Source organism: Canis lupus, chromosome 6, assembly GCF_048164855.1.
Source record: "Canis lupus baileyi chromosome 6, mCanLup2.hap1, whole genome shotgun sequence".
Taxonomy (NCBI): Eukaryota; Metazoa; Chordata; class Mammalia; order Carnivora; family Canidae; genus Canis; species Canis lupus.
In genome coordinates, this window is record NC_132843.1 from 36,319,865 (window position 1) to 36,341,601 (window position 21,737).

Sequence of the window (21,737 nt, forward strand, 5' to 3'; positions counted from 1 at the left end):
ATCTGGCCACAAAAAGACATGGGAAAATCTTAAATACATATTGCTAAGTGAAAGAAGCCAATCTGAAAAAAAGCTACACTCAGTATGATTCCAACTACATGACATTCTGGAAAAAGTGAAACTGCAGACAATAAAGAGGTCAGTGGCTGTCAGGGGTTCAGAAGGAGGGAAGGCAAAATGAACAGGGGATTTTTCAGGTCAATGAAACTATTCTGTATGGTACTATAATGGTGGACATATGACATCACGCATTGGTCAAAGCCCATAGAACACTATGAACCTTAATATGAACTAAGGGCTTTAGCTAATGATAATATATCCCTATTGGTGCAGCGAGAGTAACCAACATACCACACTAACGCAAGGTATTAATAATGGGGCAAACTGGGGGTTCGGGGGGAACTCTATACTTTCATACAGTTTTTCTGTGAACCTAAAACTGTCCTATATAATAAAACCTATGAATTTAAAAAATTCTTGAAACTACCCTCAGTAACACAGTATGCTTTAGCTTTCTAGGTAATTACTAGAAACAAGATTTTAGTGACTTGATCATTTCAGCAAGTCGGCTTTTGTCAAACTGATTCTCAGGAATCTGGCCTGCTTCCTGCTAAAACCACACTGATCTTTCTGTTCCTCAAACCACACCAGGCCCTTTCCAGCCTTGCTGTTTTTTTCTTCTCTTCCCCCAGCTCTCTGGAAGGCAGACTGGACCTTACCTTTCACATCTCAGGTCAAATGTCATCTTTTCAGAGAAGCCCCCAGTGATCACTCTGCCCACCCCCAAACACATGGAGTGACTATGTTAATCACCCTATGTTCCCTCTCCAAAGATGCCCGGGTCATAACCTCTGGAACTTGTAAATATGTTACCTATGTGGCAAAAGGGACTTCACAGATGTGATTAACGGCTCTGAAATAGAGAGATTATCCTGGATTCTCCAGGAGGACTCAATGTCAATTATAGGAGTCTCTCTCTTTTTTAAAGATTTTATTTATTTATTTGACAGAGAGAGAGAGAGAGAGAGAGAGAGAGAGAGAGAACACGCACACAAGCAGAGGGAACAGCAGCAGTGGGAGAGGGAGAAATAGGCTCTCTGCAGAGTAGGGAGCCCGATGTGGGGCTAGATCCCAGGACTCTGGAATCATGACCTGAGCAGAAGGCAGACACTCAACCAGCTGAGCCACCCAGGCACCCCAATCGCAAGAGCCCTTAAAGAGAGAAACAGAGTAATGTGAATGATGGCTTTGAAGATAAAGGAGGGCAACTAGCCAAGAAATGCGGGCAGTCTCTAGAAGCAGGAAATGACAAGGAAAGGATTCACCCCAGGAGCCCCCAGAGGGAATACAGCCTTGCAGGCACCTTAACTTTAGCCCAATGAGACTTCTGACATCCAGAACAGTAAGACAATATGTTTGTATTGGTTTTAGCCACCAGTTTTTTTTTCTTTCTTTTTTTTTAAGATTTTATTTATTTATTCGTGTGTGTGTGTGTGTGTGAGAGAGAGAGAGAGAGAGAGAGAGAGAGAGAAACAGACACAGGCAGAGGGAGAAGCAGACTCCATGCAGGGAGCCTGATGTGGGACTCGATCCCCAGTCTCCAGGATCACACCCTGGGCTGAAGGCGATGCTAAACTCCTGAGCCACCCGGGCTGCCCTAGCCACTAGGTTTGAACAAACTTGTTACAGCTGCCACAGGAAGCTCAGACACTCTTTTTCCTTCACTGCTGTCTCTTAATGGTATAGTATATTTATTTGGCCATGGTGGGTCTCACGCACTAGAATATAAGTTCCTCAAATCTGGTATCATGCCCAGCCCAGAGTAGGAACTTGGTAAACAGTCAATAAAGGCAAGACTTCTGACCTCGACCCTAACAGGTATCATCATCCAGATGTTACAGATGTGAACAAAGATACTCAGAGGTGTCCCAAAGTCACACAGCAATAGCATAGCTGGGCAGGTATTCAAAGCCAAGGCCCCCTAGTGCTAAAGCCTGTGCCACTGGCCCCTGAGGCTAATACCTTGCAACAGAAGTGCAGATATCCCTGTGGGGCCTGGTAAAGGTGCTGCATTTTCAGTACTGGTAAGATAAGGCCTCATAGAAGGGGGCATTCCTTTGAGGAGGAGTTTTCCAGTGGAAAAGCAGGGATGCAAGTGTTTTTTGTTTAAATAATTTTTTCAAAAAATTTGGTCTATTGAGTAAACCTTGGGATCCTAGCGGATGGTAGTACAGGAGAATGGGAAATAAAAAGTTTGGCAGCCATAAAATGGAAGGTAGTTTGGGGTCAATGGTCCTAGAACAAGCTCTCTCTAGGGGTAGGGCCATCAGGCAGATGGCTCTTTGTTTTTTTGTTTGTTGTATTCACGAGAGACACAGAGAGGGAGAGGCAGACACATAGGCAGAGGGAGAAACAGGCTCCATGCAGGGAGCTGGATGTGGGACCTATCCCGGGACTCCGGGATCACGCCTTGAGCTGAGGCAGACACCCAACCGCTGAGCCACCCACCAGGCGTCCCCAGATGGCTCTTTGAAGCTGACTTTCTTTCCCTTTCTTCCTCTGAACCTTGGCACACCTGCATGGGATGCCTGAACCCATGCCTTCTGCTGGCCACTCTGTCACAGGATAAAATCAGTACTTAACTGTCCCCAGACTAGTCCAAACTTGCAATTAGTAGAAATAATACTGCAGTGCACACCTTTCTGCAGAAGAACTTTTTTCATATCTGGAATATTTCCTTAAGCTTGATTGCTAGGAGAGAAATTAGCATGGGAAAGCCTATGATTGTTAAGGCCAATAACACATGCAACCAAATCCTTTTCCAAATAACTTTGCTGGGGTCCCCTGTCACCCACAATGACTGAGAGTGCCTCTTTCATGGCACCTGCCTCACAGGGAGGCACTGCACTTGATCTAGAAGGGCTTTTTGTTTTCTGTTTAAGTAATCTCTCCACCCAACATGGGGCTTGAACTCACAACCCAGAGATCAATCATCCCATGCTCTACACCTGAGCCAACCAGGTGCCCCTGTACTTGATGTATATATTTTTTTCAACTTGCTAAGTTTGATAGGTGAAAAAATGTAATCCCAGTGCTATCTCAATTTGGCTTTTTAATTATTAGTGAGGTTGAACATTTTCCACATTTTTACAATATTTTTGGTTTAAAAACGCTCATTTATGAGTTGGAAAGATCAGTTTTTTAAAAAGACAAGGCCAAAAGGTGGAGAAAGCAGGGTGATAAATGAATTCCCACTACTAGGGGAAAACCTGCACCTTCTCATTGGCGAAGTACCTAGCTGAGCCTTAGATGGGCTTCCTCACCAGCGAGGCTGCTCTAGGAGCCCCAGGCACACACCTTCCATTTTGTCTTCTCTCTCTGCAGCAGAGATGTGCTCTGTGGTCAGCCTCATCCCCCCATCCCCGCTCAGCCTGTGAACCCACAGCTCCAGCGGCCCTGGAGGAACTGGGATGGTGAGAATCTCGAGGCTGGGCTGGGCCCATTTTTTATTGTCCAGGTGGTTCTTCAGCAAGTTAGGAACTGTAGTTGGTCAGGGAATTTGCAAGGACTCCCTGGGGCAAAGAGGATGCCCAGGGGTTTTCTCCCAGCCCCTCCCTCCCATCTCTCCCTGCCCAGAAGGGACCCAGGCCCTCCCTTCTGCTATGAACAACCCTTCCCCAAAGTGCTCATCATTCCCAAAGATCCTGCCCCCAAGAACCAGGCTAGGGTGAGGCAAGAGAGGCAAGGCCATGCAAATCCTTTCTTTAGAATGGTTAAATTTTGTTATTCATGGGATTTTTGCATTAATTGTGATTTTTAAAAATATCACGTTAAAGGAGACACCTGACTGGCTCAGTCGGTGAAGCGTGCAACTCTTGATCTCAGGGTTGTGGGTTTGAGCTCCATGTTGGGGGTGTAGATTACTTAAAAATCAAATATTAAGGGGCACCTGAGTGGCTCAGTCAGTTAAATGTCTGACTCTTGGTTTAGTTCAGGTCATGATGTCAGGGCTGTAAGATTTGGCCCTGCATCCAGCTCCAAGCTGGGCAGAGAGCCTGTTCGGGATTCTCTCTCTCCTTCTGCCCACCCCCGGCTCTAAAAAATAAATAAATAAAATATTTTTATAATCTTTTATATATAAATATATATCTTATATATATAAATATATATATATATATTTGAGAGAGAGAGCAGAAGGAGGCCAGAGGGAGACAGAGAGGCAGAAAATCCCAAACTGACTTTGCACTGAGCACAAAGCCTGAGGCAGGGCTCAATCCCACGATCCAAGCGATCATGACCTGAGCCAACTGAAGTCACGAGTTGGAAGCTTAACTTGAGCCACCCAGGTGCCTCAATAAATAAAATCTTAAATAAATAAATTCTATAAATTGTATTTATATAAATTATTATAAATTGTTATTATTTATTGATATTATAACTATACAATATAGTATATTACAGATATTATTTAATATGCATGTTAAATATATATAATAAATATATATGTTACATTGAAGAATTATTTATCTTGATTACTGAGAGTTTTTTGGGCTTTGGGGGTGCACACCTTCAAATTTTATGCCCAAGGCAAGTCTGGTCCTGGTCCTGCATTCCTCCCTCCCTCCCTCCATTCAAGGACCTCCATTGGTCACATTAAGGTGCAAATGACTTAACCAGTACATATCTTATGGGGGGAGCACTGAAAACTTTTTGATTTACAGAATATTTGATTATTCTACAATGAACATATTGGCAAAAAAAGAAAAACCAGGTCACAGATCATCTTGAAAAACAGAGATAACTTCCACTTATTTGCTTTTAAAAAATACAAAAGTGTTGAGGGGAAGGACAGCTTTATAACTAACTGTTCCCTACCACAATCATTAGCGTGCTTTTTCAACAAGAACATGGACAATCTATATGAGTACGTGTGTCAGGTACACTTGGAAAATCCCCTAGAAAGTAACCTGATAATTTATCCCTGAAAATTGGGATCTGAGGTGCTGAAGGAGGGTCTTTGATAGTCTCAGTTTTTTTACTACACAGTTGGCCTTGAATAACACGGGGTGGGGGGTGTCAGGGATGATGACACTCCCACCCCCCAATCTCACCACCCTCCTACCCTACACAGTAGAAAATCCAAGTATAACTTTGGATTCCCCAAAATTTTAATGACTAATAGCCAACTGTTGATCTGAAGTCTTACCAATAACATAAACAGTCAATTAGCACATATTTTGTGTATATATATAAATATTATATACACTATATCCTTACAATAAAGTAAGCTGGAGAAAAGAAAATGTTATTAAGAAAATCATAAGAAAGAAAATACATTTATAGCACTGCACTATAAAAAATCCATGTACGGGGATCCCTGGGTGGTGCAGCGGTTTGGCGCCTGCCTTTGGCCCAGGGCGCGATCCTGGAGACGCGGGATCGAATCCCACGTCGGGCTCCCGGTGCATGGAGCCTGCTTCTCCCTCTCCCTCTGCCTGTGTCTCTGCCTCTCTCTCTCTCTGTGTGACTATCATAAATAAATAAAAATTTATAAAAAAAAAAATCCATGTACGGACGCCTCGGTGGCTCAGCGGCTGAGCATCTGTCTGCCTTTGGCTCAGGGCGTGATCCCGGAGTCCTGCATCGGGCTCCCTGCAGGGAGCCTGCTTTTCCCTCCTCCTGTGTCTCTGCCTCTCTCTGTGTGTCTCTCATGAATAAATAAAATCTTTCTAAAAAATAAATAAAAGTTATACTTATTTTATTGTAGAAAAAAATGGAAAACTATAGATAAACCAAAAGAAAATTACTTTTTTCATATCACATGAAATCCCAGAAAAAATAATAGTTAACATTTTGCTGTACAACCCCCAGGTATTTTCCTATTGACATGCCACTATGTCTTCATATTTTTTTAAATACAAATGAGGAAATCTTATTTTACAAACTGGTCGTAACTTTTTTTTAATTTAATAATATAAATACCTCTCCTGCTGCTTGTGTTAAATCACAATTTTTAGGGGTCAGGGACTATATTTCACTTGTTCTAACAATTCCTTACATTTTTCAAAGTTATTTCCACTCATCATTTTCATTCATTCTCATAACTTTATTTTTTTATTTTTATTTTTTTTAAGATTTATTTATTCATGAGAGACACAGAGAAAGAGAGAGAAGGCAGAAACACAGGCAGAGGGAGAAGCAGGCTCCATGCAGGTAGCCTGACGTGGGACTCGATCCCGGGACTCCAGGATCGCGCCCTGGGCCAAAGGCAGGAGCTAAACCGCTGAGCCACCCAGGGATCCCCTCATTCTCATAACTTTAAAAATTGAGTGCAAAGAAACCACTACACTATTGACATAACATGCATTACTGACAGTTCCTCCTGTTTCACAAGACTATAATCTATTTTATCATCTGAGCCACAGAATGGGCCTAGTTTTAGGCTGGCCAGATAGTATTGTTCTCATTGCAAAACAGGAAGCTCAAGCCTAGAGTGGTTAGTTGGGTGGCTTCAGGCAAGTCCCTCACCTCATCTGAGGTAGAGTGGGGTGCAGACCCCAAATGATATGTAGCCATGGGTGGGAGGACTGTGGCTGCCCTTAGCTGGTGGCCTGTCCCTCCCCACTTCCTATTCTCACCCAGTCAACCACAATTCCATCTGAATAGCTGCAGTCCTGTACTCTCAGCCTCTCATGGACCCCCAGGTCTTCCCAGGCTCCCCGCTTCCCCCATCTGAAACCCTGTCCACAGGACTTATTTCTGTGCCCTGGAGAGCAGACAGGCTTCTAGCTTGCTGAGCCCTTGGGCCCTGGTGCCTTTTTTCGTTTCTGCAGAAGGGATCACGTGGCTCAAGAGTAGATGCCTCGATTTGCATCACATTTGCTCCCTTTGACTCAGAGCTAAAGACACCTGGGAGGAACACCACAGTGTCCACCCACGCTGCCTGCAAAGGGCCGAGCCAGCTGGAGTTGACCAATGAGAAGCCTGCTGGCCAAGACAGTAGCCCTGAGCAGTGGCTGGGGTCAGAATCAAAGCCAACCGACCACTCTTCTGGCAGGAATTCCACAGGAAACATGATGAAACAGGTCAGGAGAGTGCTTACATAGGACAGGTAGACAAGGAAGCCTAAGCTGGGGACAGCCCACAGTACCGGTCAGTTTTCCAGATCTCCAGATCTGGCCTTTAGCAGAAGTGCCGACAAAGGCCTAAGGAAATACTTTGTATTCCAGAGAGTTTAAAGCCTTTCGGGACCCCTTGTTCAGGACCTGGCCATCTCAAGATGGAGAAAGCTTAGTGTCGGTGTTTGTATCCTCAGAGCAGATCCAAGAGGCGGGGCAACCAGGGCCTGGAGCAGTAAAGGAACTGTATTTCTAGGGCTGGCAGACATTTGTGGCCATTTATAATCTGTCACTTTAAGCATCTGTTCTTCAAACAGATAAACTAGTGTTCAAATTGGAGCAGAATCAAATCAGCACCACAAGAAAAGAGTGGAGAGGGGAGATCACAGCGACTGTTCCCCCAGTGTTCCAGTTTGCACCCATCACCCAGCACAACGAAGCCTGAAACCAGGCTCTGGGCCCTCAGAGGGCATCAAACTATCCACTGTTCTCATTCAAGACAGAATCGGCCAGGATGGGTGGAGTCTAGGTTCCTGGATCCTAAGCAGCTTATTCAAGCATTCCTTGCAGCCCCAGGGCAAGCCTTACCCTCCCTTGAGGTGCTTCTAGAAACAGATTTCCCCATCTTATCATGTGCCCCGTGCTATCTTAGTCCTTTTTAGGGACTGGTGCCCATTGTACCCACCCAGCTGGACCCATCCTATAATCCTACTCTGCTAACCCACACCATTTGGCGTGAGGAGAGTAGACCAGCCTACTTCCAATCAGGGTCAGACATACGTGTTTGCCCCCTTACGAGAGCACAGGCCCGCTGAGGGCAGGGGTCATGACATCTTCTCCTGCCTTTAGAGGTCCATCCAGATCTCTGGCTTCTACAAATGTCAGAACACCTGGGACTCATTCAGAAAGATGATTAAATATTGAGTAAAACTTTCACCGTAGAAAAGCTCAGAGGGGACACCTGGGTTCCTCAGTGGTTGTGCGTCTGCCTTTGGCTTAGGTTGTGATCCCCAGATCCTAGGATCAAGTTCCACATTAGGCTCCCCTCAGGGAGCCTGCTTCTCCCTCTACCTGTGTCTCTACCTCTCTCTGTGTGTCTCTCATGAACAAATAAATAAAATCTTTAAAAAAAAAAAAAAGAAAGAAAGAAAGAAAGAAAGAAAAGCTCAGACAAAAATAATTGAATGTTTATCAAGCTTCCAGCAGAGGGACAAGTTTTTTTCTTTTTTTAAGATTTATTTATTTATTCATGAGAGACAGAGAGAGAGGCACAGGGAGAAGCAAGCTCCATGCAGGGAGCCCGACATGGGACTTGATCCCCGGTCTCCAGGATCACACCCCAGGCCGAAGGCGGCGCTAATCCTCTGAGCCACCCGGGCTGCCCAAGGACAAGTTTTTAAACATTGGTGTGTAATAGATATAAACAAAAGATTAGCTCCACACACTTGACTATATACAGCATTTTCAAAATATATACACATTTTAAGTGCAATTATCATGTTACAGATGAGGATACTAAGCCCAGGAAAGTGGAGTGATTTGAACAAGGGAATATAACATCCCTCAGTTTAAAAGGAGCAGAGCTGTGATTGCAAGTCAGGAATGTCCAACACAGAAGCCCGATGGGCTGCAGACTGCCCTTCACTACCACACTGTATCTACTGATGCTAGAACATGCAAATTATATACACAACACACATATGTAGACACAAGAATGTGCATTCAAATATTTGTAGTAAATGACAAAGACTATATCATTTCCTAAAACACATGTAAATTCATAATTTAAGTGCAAGGAAAGAAGCAGAACCATGTTTAAAAGACAAAACAGAACAAGAAAATAAACAAATGTTCACCCTCCCTGGTGATAAAAACACAAATGTGAGTTTAATGAGGCACCTGTTTTTGCTTATTAAATGAGCCAGAAGAAACCACATCTACCATGTCCGATGTAGCAAAGCTGGTCCTTTTGGATATTATTGGGGACACTGGGAATACATCTGCCTTCTAGAAAATCACTTTGTATGTTTGTCAAAAGTTTTTAAATGTCGTCCTGTAAATGAATGCTCCTTTTAGCCATTCAACAGACAGTCCTGTGAATCTGATACAGGGAAACTGGAATTTTTAGAAAGCTTCCATCTCTGCTGTTTCTCTGCTAGGTCCTGTTTACACATGTTCGATATTTCACTTTGCATCTTTTTTTTTAAAGATTTTATTTATTGGGCAGCCCCAGTGGCTCAGCAGTTTAGTGCTGCCTTCAGTCCAGGGAATGATCCTGGAGACCCGGAATCGAGTCCCACGTCAGGCTCCCTGAGTGGAGTCTGCTTCTCCCTCTGCTGTGTCTCTGCCTCTCTCTGTCTCTAGTTAATAAATAAATGGGACTCAATCCCAGGGCCCCAGGATCATGACCTGAGCCACCCAGGTGTCCCTTATTTTGTTTTCCTGAAGTTTATTATTATTATTATTATTATTTTAGTAATCTCTACACCCAACATGGAGCTCGAATCCACAATCCTGAGATCAAGAGTTACATGCTTTTCCAACTGAGCCAGCCAGGTGCCTTTCTATCCTGCAAAAAGCCAATGACCCTCTTAGCTGGTCTGGGGTGACCCCCTCTGGATCTTCAGACCCAGCGTGCCTACATCAAATCCATTATGTGCCAGGCACTGAACCAGGTACCTCTGAAGTAAGCAGGCAGGAATGTGGGTCCTGATGCTATGAGGGGCCATGCCAGCTCCAGGAAGACCATCTGGGGACTTTGTGTATGTGAGATAGAAATATACACTATCCTTGTTAGGCCACCCTTGTTTTGGGTTTTCTGTTACTCATCCCAAACCTAATCTTATTTAGACAGAAAGTAAATGAGCTTTCACCGGTTGGTGTCTGGCTTCGTAATGGAGTAGGAAACAAGAAACTGGAACAAGATCATCAAAACAGAGTGGGCAGGGCTGCCTGGGTGGCTCAGCGGTTGAGCGTCTGCCTTTGGCTCAGGGCGTGATCCTGGGGTCTTGGGATTGAGTCCTTCATCAGGCTCCCTGCAGGGAACTTGCTTCTCCCTCTGCCTATGTCTCTGCCTTTCCCTCCCCTCCGCTCTGTCTCTAATAATAAAATAAATAAAATCTTAAAAAAAAAAAGATGGCAAATTTTACATGATAGATATTTTGCCATAATACATAAAATATGGCATCAGACTAAGAAAAAAGAAAAGGTAACATGACTAGTTAAACATGTGGAATTTGTCTGCGTGGCCCCTGAATAGTACATACATGTAAAGCATGTGTGGGAGTCAAGGGCAATGGGTGCCTCTTTTTGGATCAAGTAGGTGAGACTTCCATGTTCATTTCTTCATGTGTTAAATATTTATTGAGCACATACTGTGTTCTCAGAACTGTGTCAAGCTCTAGGGACACTGAGGTGAAGGAGATAGAAGGTGACCATAGCCTTGTAAGAAAGACAGGCAAAGAAACAGGTGACTCAACACAGAGTGATGAGTATCCTGCTAGAAGAACGGACTTTCAGAAGGTCTCCTAACCAACACCTAGTGGCAGGAGCAGAGGTCAATGCAAAGTCCTGCGGGTGGGGCTAAGGGAACATCTATCTCCCCACCCTCTTCCCTCAGCCCCTTGGGGTATAGCAAGTAGTTTTGTGAGGCTGTGGTTTATAGAGTGAACTTTGTGGGTATGAGGCAGGGGCCAGCATTCTGCTGCTATCACAACTTTTCTTGGTCTTTATTTTTTTCTCTCTCTCTGCTACAATATAGTTGTGAAAACAGTGATATCATTGAGATAGGTGGAGCTTTTATTTTTTTTTTTTTTTTAATTTTTTTTATTTATTTATGATAGTCACACAAAGAGAGAGAGAGAGAGAGAGGCAGAGACACAGGCAGAGGGAGAAGCAGGCTCCATGCACCGGGAGCCCGACGTGGGATTCGATCCTGGGTCTCCAGGATCGTACCCAGGGCCAAAGGCAGGCGCTAAACCGCTGCGCCACCCAGGGATCCCTAGGTGGAGCTTTTAATATCACACTTGGGGGGTTATAAAAGTACTTGAAAAACTGTAACCCACTCCCATAAATAGTAATATGTGTAAAGAATGAAAGGTCATCTGTGAAAAAAATATTTAAGATCATTACAACCTTTTTTTTTGTTTTAAGAATAGTAGGTAAATAGTGCATTTAAATATCTAAGAATACTCTTTTATTTTAGTCTCAAAAATAGTTAGCTGTGATCATTTCTGTTTTTAAAAAAGAAGTCTTGGGATGCCTGGGTGGCTTAGCAGTTGAGTATTTGCCTTTGGCCCAGGGCGTGATCCTGGAGTCCCAGGATCGAGTCTCCCATTGGGCTCTCTGCATGGAGCCTGCTTCTCCCTCTGCCTGTGTCTCTGCCTCTCTCTCTCTCTCTCTCTCATGAATAAATAAATAAAACCTTTAAAAATAAATAATAAATAAATAAATAAGAAATCTTCAACTGGTTTCTAATCTATGAAATGCAATCCTGTGTGACCTAGTCAATGCTAATGAAACAGCCATATTTGACCAGTGAGTTTTGACACTAGATAATAGTCCACAAAGATAGAAAATGATGAGTTATTATGGATTTGCACACTGGGGTTTAAGATTGCCCTGTGCTATCCTGAGCCTCTTTATACATACAAATAGTACAAGGAGTTTAAGATGGGGGTATTAGGGCCCACTGGGGAAAAGCTTTCCTATTCTCATGAAGAAAAAAACCTCTATCAGATATGTTGAGGGGCGCCTGGGTGGCTCAGCTGGTTAAGCATTTGCCTTTGGCTCAGGTCATGATCCCAGTGTCCTAGGATCAACTCCCACGTTAGGCTACCTGCTTAATAGGGAGCCTGCTTCTCTCTCTCCCTCTGTGCTCTCTCTCTCTCAAGTAAATAAATAAAATCTTAAAAAAAAAAAAAAAAGGGATCCCTGGGTGGCGCAGCGGTTTAGCGCCTGCCTTTGGCCCAGGGCGCGATCCTGGAGACCCGGGATCGAATCCCACATCAAGCTCCCGGTGCATGGAGCCTGCTTCTCCCTCTGCCTGTGTCTCTGCCTCTCTCTCTCTCTCTCTCTCTCTGTGACTATCATAAATAAATAAAAAAATTAAAAAAAAAAAAAAGATGTTGCCTATTGACAACAGGAGTCCTATTGACTCCTGGCTAATCTTCAGCCCAAAAATGCAAAGTAAGAGTTAACCCCAGAAAGTAGGTTTAAACAAACAAGCCACCAGTCTACTGTGACTTTGAGAAGTCTGATTCTCCTCCTTTGCTCACATACATACTGTTTGGGAAACAGGAAGCCCATGATCTGAGGCAAGTGATGAAGCCCTTGTCGGCAGGTTGTAAGATTCACAGCCGCATTGAAAATACCTAGTTTTCCTGTTGCCTGACTTTTCTAGAGTGAGTGGTATGGTTCTACAATCTTCACGGATTTTCACAATATATGAGTTTTAAAACTCCTGGCAACAACCAACACCACAAATTCCTGGCAACAATATATTAATATATTGCTTCATCAACTTAAAGCATCTTCATTTATTTAGTTGGAAATTTTTAATGGTTTGATGTCTTTAAAAATGACGACTATGAAGCCTCATAGAATGAAGCTAGCCAACAGCTTCTCTTATTTAAAGCTCTTCTTTTTGTTAAAGTAGGAGGTTTCTAGTACAGGTAAAGAAAAAACAATGTCTACCATTTCCAACTCAGGATGAGCTTTTCATTAATATTGAAATTTAGATGATATTTATTTTGTAACAAAATATGTACACAACTAGACATCCTGATTACATTTAGGAGTTAGTAAATAATAGTTACAAAAATCAATTACAAAATTATCAATTAGTTGTACAAATAGAGCAGCTTTGGATATTCTGTATTTTGGATATAACCATTATTTTGCTTTGACTAGCTGATAAAATCTATAGATGTTTCACAAAAAAAAAAAAAAAAAAAAAAAAAAAAAAAATCCAGAAATTAGCATGCCTCCATACACATTTATACCAAGCTTTGCTTCACTAAATCTTTTTTACTGTAGAATAAATTTTAATTACATGTATTTATTTATATGCATGTTATACTTTTAGGCCTTTGCATAATGGGTATCTGGGACACCAAGCTCTGAACTCTGCATTCACCCTGCAAATCCAATCTGTGAACAAATTTGCTTATTTGTGAAAAAAATAATAACGCAAGATAAAAAAATAATACAAGATACAAAACTCCTGAAGGCTTGAGCATGAAAAAAAAAGTCTCTGATAAAGAAGAGTAATTCCCTCTCCCCCCGCCCCCCCAAAAGAAAGGTAATTATAAAGTCCAGGAAAAACATGAATGGAGATTTAAACATAGTATAATACTTAGCTTTTAGGTAAACAATCTCTATATGCTCCACAATCTAAATAGTGATATTTATTTTCAGTGGCTCAGGGAAAATGTGTATATCTACCAAGAGAAAGATGGGGTTTAAAACTGAGGAATCTGAGGGAAGGGTATATGTAAATTCTTTATACTCTCGAGATTTCTGTAACTTTAAAATTGTTTCTACATAAAAAGTTAAAATTAGTGATATATTTTTACAGGGAAATAGAGGTGAGGAACTAAATCCTCAAATACAAGAACAAACAAATAAATAAATCCTCAAATACAGCAGTAAGTCAATAGATAATTTTAAAACTGCTCTATCAAGAAAAAGCAGTGTGATCATATTATTTTGTAAAGTGATGGTAACTACTAGAAGAGTATGAGTGTCTGCATAATGATGTTGAGAAAAGCAGGAATTTTTAAAATTTCCTTATAGATAGGTCCCATGCCTCTCATTAAATTTGTATGAAAATAAAACAAGAAAAAAGGAATTGGGGGCACATGGGTGGCTCACTGGTTGAGTGTCTGCCTTCAGCTCTGAGTGTAATCTCCGGGTCCTGGAATCAAGTCCCACATCAGGCTCCCTGCATGGAACCTGCTTCTCCCTCTGCCTGTGTCTCTGCCTCTTTCTCTTTGTCTCTCATGAAAAAATAAATAGTCTTGAAAAAAAAAGAGAAAAAAGCAGCTTCCCGTACTGCTGTAGGTCACTATAAAAAAAAAAAAAAAAAAAAGTCATTGAGCAAAGCCCAATGTGGTCCCTGCTTAGTTCTGGAAAGGCCCCAGAATGACAAGATTCCATGTTGGCCAAGACTTGTAGCAGAGGGACAGCTGTGAGTCCAGAGCAGAGCAGTGAGCAAATTCAAATGGCCCTAAGACCTCCCCTGGTGGCTCTGCAGGCAGAACGGAGAGGCCCACCGTTCTGTATCCTGCGGGTACAGGATGCAGCGGGGGGCAAGGCAGGCACAGAGACAGGGAAGCTGGTTTGGACCAAGAGTCTTGAGAATCAGGAAGCCCTGGTCAAAATAAGGATCTAGACCATTGTGCAGGCCTCACACCCACATGAGGAGACTGAGTGAGGATCTCCCAGGGGATCGGGGGTAGGACATGTACCTCTTCTGAAACAGGTTCTACCTGTGTCTGTCCACACCTGGAAAACGTTGTCTGATGGTGTCAAAGACTGGGGGTTTCCCTCTACTGTGTCCTAGCTGCTTCCCTGAACTTCTAGAAACTGCATCCACCACCACTGTCTTATTCTGACCAGGTAGCATCAATGTTAACATGGTAACGTACGGGCGCCACGTAACCACAGGTCAGGTCCGCATAGGAAAGAGAGTAGGAAAGAAACAACCTGTGTGCTTCCCACAGGCCAACAACACCTCCTAGGGACCATCCAGGTTCTAAAGAACGCCATCTACTCCCTTCCAGACAGGTCCACAGCAAGGTTCCTTTACACAAGCATTTCCATGGGGCATTTGAGTAAATTATGTATGAAGAATGTCCTGACTCACACCCTTTCTGGAGTATCCACTCAATCTGACCATAGAACTTCCACAAAAAAAGAAAAGAAAAGAAAAAAAAAGAACATTTTCCCGAGGGTGTGTGCCAGCCCTTTCCTGGTTACATCCCTACATCTCTGCCTTTATTTGACCTCTCTCTCCTCCTGCGTAAACAAAGGTATTCTTCAGGGGTGCTTCCTTGGGGACTTCACATCTTTTTATACTTTCTCCTGGAGTGACTGTCACCTCCGTGCTGATAGTAGTAATAGCTGACAACACACGTGCTCGCTGTGTGCTGGGCCTGGCATTGTACTAAACCCTGACGGAGCAGACACAGTTAATGGACCATTTTTTATGGAAATGAGGAAGAAAAGCAGAGGCAGGGGTGAAGGCTTCAGGATGCTGCTGGCCTTAGTCCTTGCCACTGCTACCCCTGCAGTTAACTATTGTTAATATTACCTCTGCCTCTTCCTCCTCCTCCCTCTCTTTCCACAAACCAGTTCCTCCTCCTGACTTCCTTATTTCTGTGGCCCTCACCTCATTCTCCAGTTCACATTACAGGGAGCCAGCCTCCTCTGAGCCCATCTCTCCTTTCTTTCTTTTATTTTTTTTTTCCATCTCTCCTTTCTAATACTCACCTTCAACTGGTTGCCTTGCCCTGTGACTTTGACCTCTACACCCTGCCTGTCCCTTATCTCCTCCTTGCCTCTCCCTATGGCCTCCACCCTGGAACAGACCCTTCCTCCTGGCCCAGGGTCCTTGGCCTCTGCTGGACTCTCCTTCCCCACCCCAACCCCCGACCCTTCCTCCTCCACAAACTTAAGGCCAAACCTGCACCCCACACTCACCTTGCTTCCTCATGGGAATATGCCTTCTAACCCAGGCCGTGGCCTTTCCCCTATAAATGCCACCTCAATTAGGAATCCTCATTTCTCATAGAGGGACGCCTGGGTGGCTCAGTCAGTTAAGTGTCTGCCTTTGGCTCAGGTCATGATCTCAAAGTCCTGGGATGGAATCCTGAGGCAGGCTCCCCACTGGGTGGAGAGTCTGCTTCTCCCTCTCCCTCTGCCCCTTCTTCCCTCCCCCCTCCCCCTTGCCCTCTCATGCTTTCTCTCTCTCTCAAATGAATACATAAAATCTTTAAAGAGAGAGAGAGAGAAATGCTTATAGAGAAAATCATATCATAAATATTTAATAAATCCAGTCAACTGATACTCACTTGTGTTTCCAAAGTTTTCTACCATGTCCAATCACAACATTCTCACCCTTCAAACATGAAAGTTATTCCCCTCTGGGCTCACCACAGCCTTGCCTCCCCTGCCCCCTGAGTGGTTGGAAGCATCCCAGATACTGCTGAGGTTCCAGCAGGTTCCCTTCTACCCCTTTGCCCCCAGGTCTGGCTGATTCCTGAGCACTCATATGCAAGGTACCATGGCAGTACTGGGGGCTCAGCTGATGGTGGCACCCAGCGCCTACCCTCCATGAGCTCCTAACTGGAGCTGGAACAGAAAGATGTCCGGACAAAGGGGTTGGATGATGACCCACCATCTATCTCTGAGAGTAGCAAAGGAGCCATGCAGAGAGCAATGCTGGGACAATCTTGCTGAGTGCCAGCCTCATTAAGACATTCATGGAGGGGCACCTGGGGGGCTCAGTCACTTAAGCATCTGCCTTCAGCTCAGGTTATGATCCCAGGGTCCTGGGATAGAGCCCTACATCGGGCTCCCTGCTTGGCAGAGAGTCTGCTTCTCCCTCTCCTTCTGCCTGTAGCTCCTCCAGCTTGTTCTCTCTCTCTCTGTCAAAATAAATAAATAAAATATTGGGGATGGGGGAGAGATTCATGGAGCATTTGGTCCATGGAGAGTCCAACTCCACTGTTTAACAGCCCTAGCAGCATGGGAATGTTGCTTAACCTCTCTGGCACTCAGTTTTCTCATCTATAAAATGACAGTAAGCAAGCTACCTCACAGGGTCATTGCGTGTATGAAGCATTTAGAATGGTGTTAGTTGGGTCTCCTGGCTGGCTCAGTCGGTGGGTTAAGCATCTGACTCTTGATTTCAGCTCAGGTCATGATCTTAGGGTCATGGTCTCAGGGTCTTGAGACTGAGCCCCCACACCACCACCCCCTCCCGCCCTGGTTCGTGGAGTCTGATTGAGATTCTTTCCCTCTTTCCCTTCCTCTTCCCACGTGCACACACTCTCCTTCTCTCTGCCAAATAAATATTAAAAAATAAATCTTAAAAAACCAACTGTGTTAGTCACAGACTGTGCACTGTCATGTCGGCTATTACAGTTTCTATTATTTGACATAAAGTGTTACAGAAAATTAGAGATGAAAGATACCTTTGCAAAAAATATCTCTCAGGATCTCAGATACTTTCTGGAAGTATAAGTTGGGGGGGGGTATAAACAGAAAGTTCTCTCCCCCTGACCTTCCCCCACCCTCTAACTCCTAACCCAGAGCTCCTTTCTGCCCCAGCCCAGACCCACTCCTGCAAGCACCCCTGGGTGGGTGGCTGTGAGCCCTCTGAGGACGGAGGCTGCCGCTCCCACCCTGTCGCCCACCCCTCGTCTTTCTAGACCCACTTACTCCGTCAACAACTATTAGGCGAGCACCCACCCTGCACCTGCTTGAAGGAGACAGTAGCCCTGAAGGCCCCTGTCCCAAGGCGCTCAGGTGCTTGCCTCTCCCCAGCCCCAAACCGGGAACTGATGAATGCTACGAAGGAACAGAAGGTGTGACATGTGAGCCAGCAGCAGGGCCTCCTGGGCACAATCAGAAAAGGCTTCCCTCAAGAGGTGACATGTGGGCTGAGAGCTGAGAACCAAGTGTCGCAAGGCGGGTCTCCTGCCCTACTTTTCCCCACAATGACAACGCCTACAGGTGTAGGTGGGGCCTACAGGTGCGCAGAGCCCCCCGGGGCAAACCTCAGAAGCTTCAAGGAAGGGGCCTCACCAGGCGGGATCTAAACTGCGCCGCGAGGCCCCCGCGCCAGGCGGGGGGACCGGGTCGCGCCAGGCAGCCGAGAGGCCAAACGGCGGCAGGCAGGTCCCAGGGAAGGGCCTCCAGGGGCGCGGCGGCTGCTCTGCTCGGGGCGCGGGGTGGAGGCGCGGCAGGGCCACCCGCGAGCGCCGGGCCGGGCAGGCGGCGGCAGAGGCCGGGGGGGGGGGGGGGGGGGGGGCACGGCCCGGGCCCGGGTGTCGCGGCGGGCGGCCGGGAGGGGGGCGCCCGGGGACCCGAGCGACCCCGGGGGCTCGCGGGCGCGCCGCGCGGAAAGGGCCCGGGCACTCACCCAGAAGTTGGCCCTGAACAGTGCGCCCGTCATGGCCGGCGCCGGCTGGGGCGAGCCGAGCGGAGCGGAGCCGAGCGGAGCGGGGCGGCTGGAGGCGCCGAGTGGCCGGTGGCCGAGCGACGCGGCCCCGGCCCCGCAGCCCGACGGCGGGGGGCGGCCCGGCCCCCAAGCCCCGCCCACGGCTCCTCCCCGAGCGCCGCCCTCGGGCCCGCGCCCCGCCCAGGGCGAGTCCGGAGCCTGCCGCGCCGCCTCTGTCGGGAAGCCTCCGGGGACTGCGAGGAACCGGTCCTGCGGCCTCCCGAATGCGGCTCCCCTCTCGCCTCCGCGCTCCCTCCTCCCCCGACCGAAGCCCCCGCGGAGGAAGCCGGGCCCAGCGGGGCGGGGCAGGGCCCCGCGGGATCAGGGGGCGGGGGCGGGGGCGGGCCCCGGCTGTCAGCCCGCCCGCCCGCCGGCGTCCCCGGGGCTGCGACGCTTCCGCGAGGCCTGTGGACCACCCCGGACGCGCCCGCTGCGCTACCGAGCCCCCCCCTGGGCAGAAAAGTCCAGGAAAAGCCACCGATACTATGAGCCCTGCACTGTAGGTCCCTTAGCGGGGTCCTGACCAGGCCTCCAGGAGCGCAGCTCCACCCTGACCTCCTCCCCATCCTCAAGACCCGAGACCTCTTTCCACCAGTCCCGCTCCAGTAGAAGGCCAGAGCCTCCTTCCGCTCCATGCGCTCTCCCACCCTCAGGCCATACACAACCCCCGGACAGTGCAGACCCATCCCAGCTTTGAGGGACTATGGAGCTCTGGGGCAGACTACTGCCCGGTCCTCCATGCCCTGAGCCAAAACTATGCCTCAGAGAGGCTGAATGACTTCCCCAAGGTTCCAGGGTATGAAACAGATGGAAGAGCTGGGTTAGAGTTCTGCACTTCCAAACAGGACCAGGGCCAAAGACAGCTATCCCCGCTGGAGCAAATCCACCCTGGGCAAAGAGTAGGTGCTCAAGGCAGAGCAAAGGAAGATCAAGGACACCAAGAGGAGTTGTTTATGGCCACCTGCAACTGCAGGCCTGGAGAGACAAGCATTTGCCTCTTGCGTGGGTTCTACCTTTGTCCAGGGACAGTGAAAGAGCAGCTGCTGGGGTGATTCAAAGTATAGCTAAAAGATCCTGCTCCTAACACCACCCCCAGTCTCCCTGTGATGAGATCTCACCAGCTGAGTCATCCACCATAAGAAGATGAACTGACCCCAGCCTCAGATCACTCCAGGGGCATGCATCCAGGGGTCTGGTGGTTCATCTCTTTGGAAAGCAGTGACGTTAGGAGGAAGGGAAGCCTGGTGGCACCATCGGGAGGCAGGACAGGCCATGGTAGGCACCAGGAAGAGGAGTAAACCTTCGGAGAGGTAAGACCTAGCACCACCTGGGGAGATGAAAGAAACTGACATTAAGGAAGACAGCACCAAGATTTTTCATGGAAGTTTTTAATATTTGGGGGCAGATATTTTTTTGTGGTGCCAATTTTAAATACAGTTTTATTTAAGACATTGCATTTCCCACTTAACAATACAGTGCTTATAAAGCGCAATGTTTATTTCTTTTCCCTGTGCACATATTCCATATTCAAGTATCAAGAATGCCCAGTATATTTAGTATAGCAGCTTGACTTTAAAACTGCCATGGAATTTGCTACAAATTTGGGTCCTTCAAATGTGTGAAACATCAGGTTGGCTTAATCAACCTCTTCAATGGTAGGCCCAGAGGAGACACCACCAGAGGTAGGAGCTCCACCACCAGGAAAGCCTCCAGGCATTCCTCCTGGCATGCCTCCTGTGCCCTGGTATAGCTTCGTAATGATGGGGTTGCAGACTTTTTCCAGCTCTTTCTGCTGATGTTCAAATTCTTCCTTCTCTGCAGTCTGGTTCTTATCGAACCAGTTGATGATTTCATTGCACTTGTCAAGGATCTTCTGTTTGTCTTCATCATTGATTTGGGGGCAGGTATTTTAGAGGCAATTCTAATTGACTAAGTTTTAACATGTAATATATATTAAAATATATACATCTAATATATTTAAATATATATTTAGTATATTATTATTAATATTATATCGTGTGTATATATCTTTTTTTTTTTTTTTTTTTTTTTTTTGTCTTAGAACTCTTCCAAACGCTTACAATGTATAATGCTTGGTTTTCACAACTCAGGTTTCAAAGGTCCCTGAATTTTAACTCTCTTCTACCACCTTGTGACAGGATTGAAAATTGCAAATGCTTGTCCACCCTGATGGAAAATACTACCCATTTCATTCTTCAACCTTATTTAAGTCATCACTTGGGCAAGGTGTTGTGAGTAAAAAGGCAATTAAAATGTGTGCTCTCTCTAAGGCTCTATAACCAATGGGAGAGATTTTACTAGCAAGGTTAAATAAGACTGTTATAGCAATTTTGAAGTCATGATATTAAATGGTCAATACTTTTAAGATAACTGCTGTTAATATTTTGGCATTATGTCTTCCAATAATACACATGTGTTGCACGTAACTTTTTTTTAAATTTGACAACGTTTTATAAGTAGTTTCTAAAATCATTAAATGCACTTTTCCTTAAAGAAAAGTTCGATAGCACACAGTACTGGCTAAATGGACACTCGCACACATAGAACTTGAAAAATCTCTGGGACGAGAAATTTGGTCGTGTTACTGAAATTTAAAATGCACTTATATTGTGACCCAACGATTCCATGTCAAAGACATAATTCCAAATATATTCTCACGTGTGTAAAGTGAAATATGTAGTTATTCATAGCAGCATGGTCATTCTAGCAAAAGATATGAAATAGCTAAATGTCTATTGATGGAGAATCAGCTCAATAAATTGTGGTATAGCTTCATAATGAAATTATACTCAAGCATTAAAAAATAAGGAAGTTATTTGTGTGTTGATAGAGGACAATCACCAGATATATTAAATGAAAAAAAAAGATACAAAACAAGCTGCCATTTGAGTAAGGCCAAGTGGCAGCACTCATGCACACGTGTTTTAAAATAATTCGTTCTGAGGAGGGGATGAGGCTGAGGGATGTAGGAGGGAGGGAGAACTACTCTTCATTTTATGCCCTTTTGGACCTCTGAATTTGTACCATATGAGTTTACTACAAACCCTCCCAAAAATTAAAAAGAATTCTTCAATATTATTTTTAACTTTTGCATAATTTCCCATAAGCTGGGTCTGTCAATACTTCCCTAGCATTTCCCTGATGTGTCTAGAAACATTACTGTGATAAATATCTTTTATATGAATCTTTGTTAAAATTCCTCATAGTCAAATTACAGTACAAAGAATATAAACATTTTTAAGGTTCTTGAAAATATAGTGCCAAATGCTCTTCCAGAAAAGTTTTATCATCTATACTCACAGCAGTGGAGGAAGGGAAAGACTTCCCTAGGGGTGTCAGTGAAAAGATTATTTTAGGACAAATAGATGGTA

The 21,737-nt window shown here is 45.4% G+C and overlaps 1 protein-coding gene across 1 annotated transcript in view; it reads right to left on the bottom strand.

The window, feature by feature from the left end:
- Positions 1 to 18,560, bottom strand: part of PSTPIP2 (proline-serine-threonine phosphatase interacting protein 2) — a 62,108-nt gene extending 43,548 nt beyond the window's left edge. The window contains exon 1 of the mRNA XM_072829458.1: positions 18,268 to 18,560. Within this exon, the coding sequence (XP_072685559.1) occupies positions 18,268 to 18,300 (33 nt within the window). The 5' untranslated portion in view covers positions 18,301 to 18,560. The remainder of the gene's footprint in view (positions 1 to 18,267) is intronic.
- Positions 18,561 to 21,737: the final 3,177 nt, after the last annotated feature.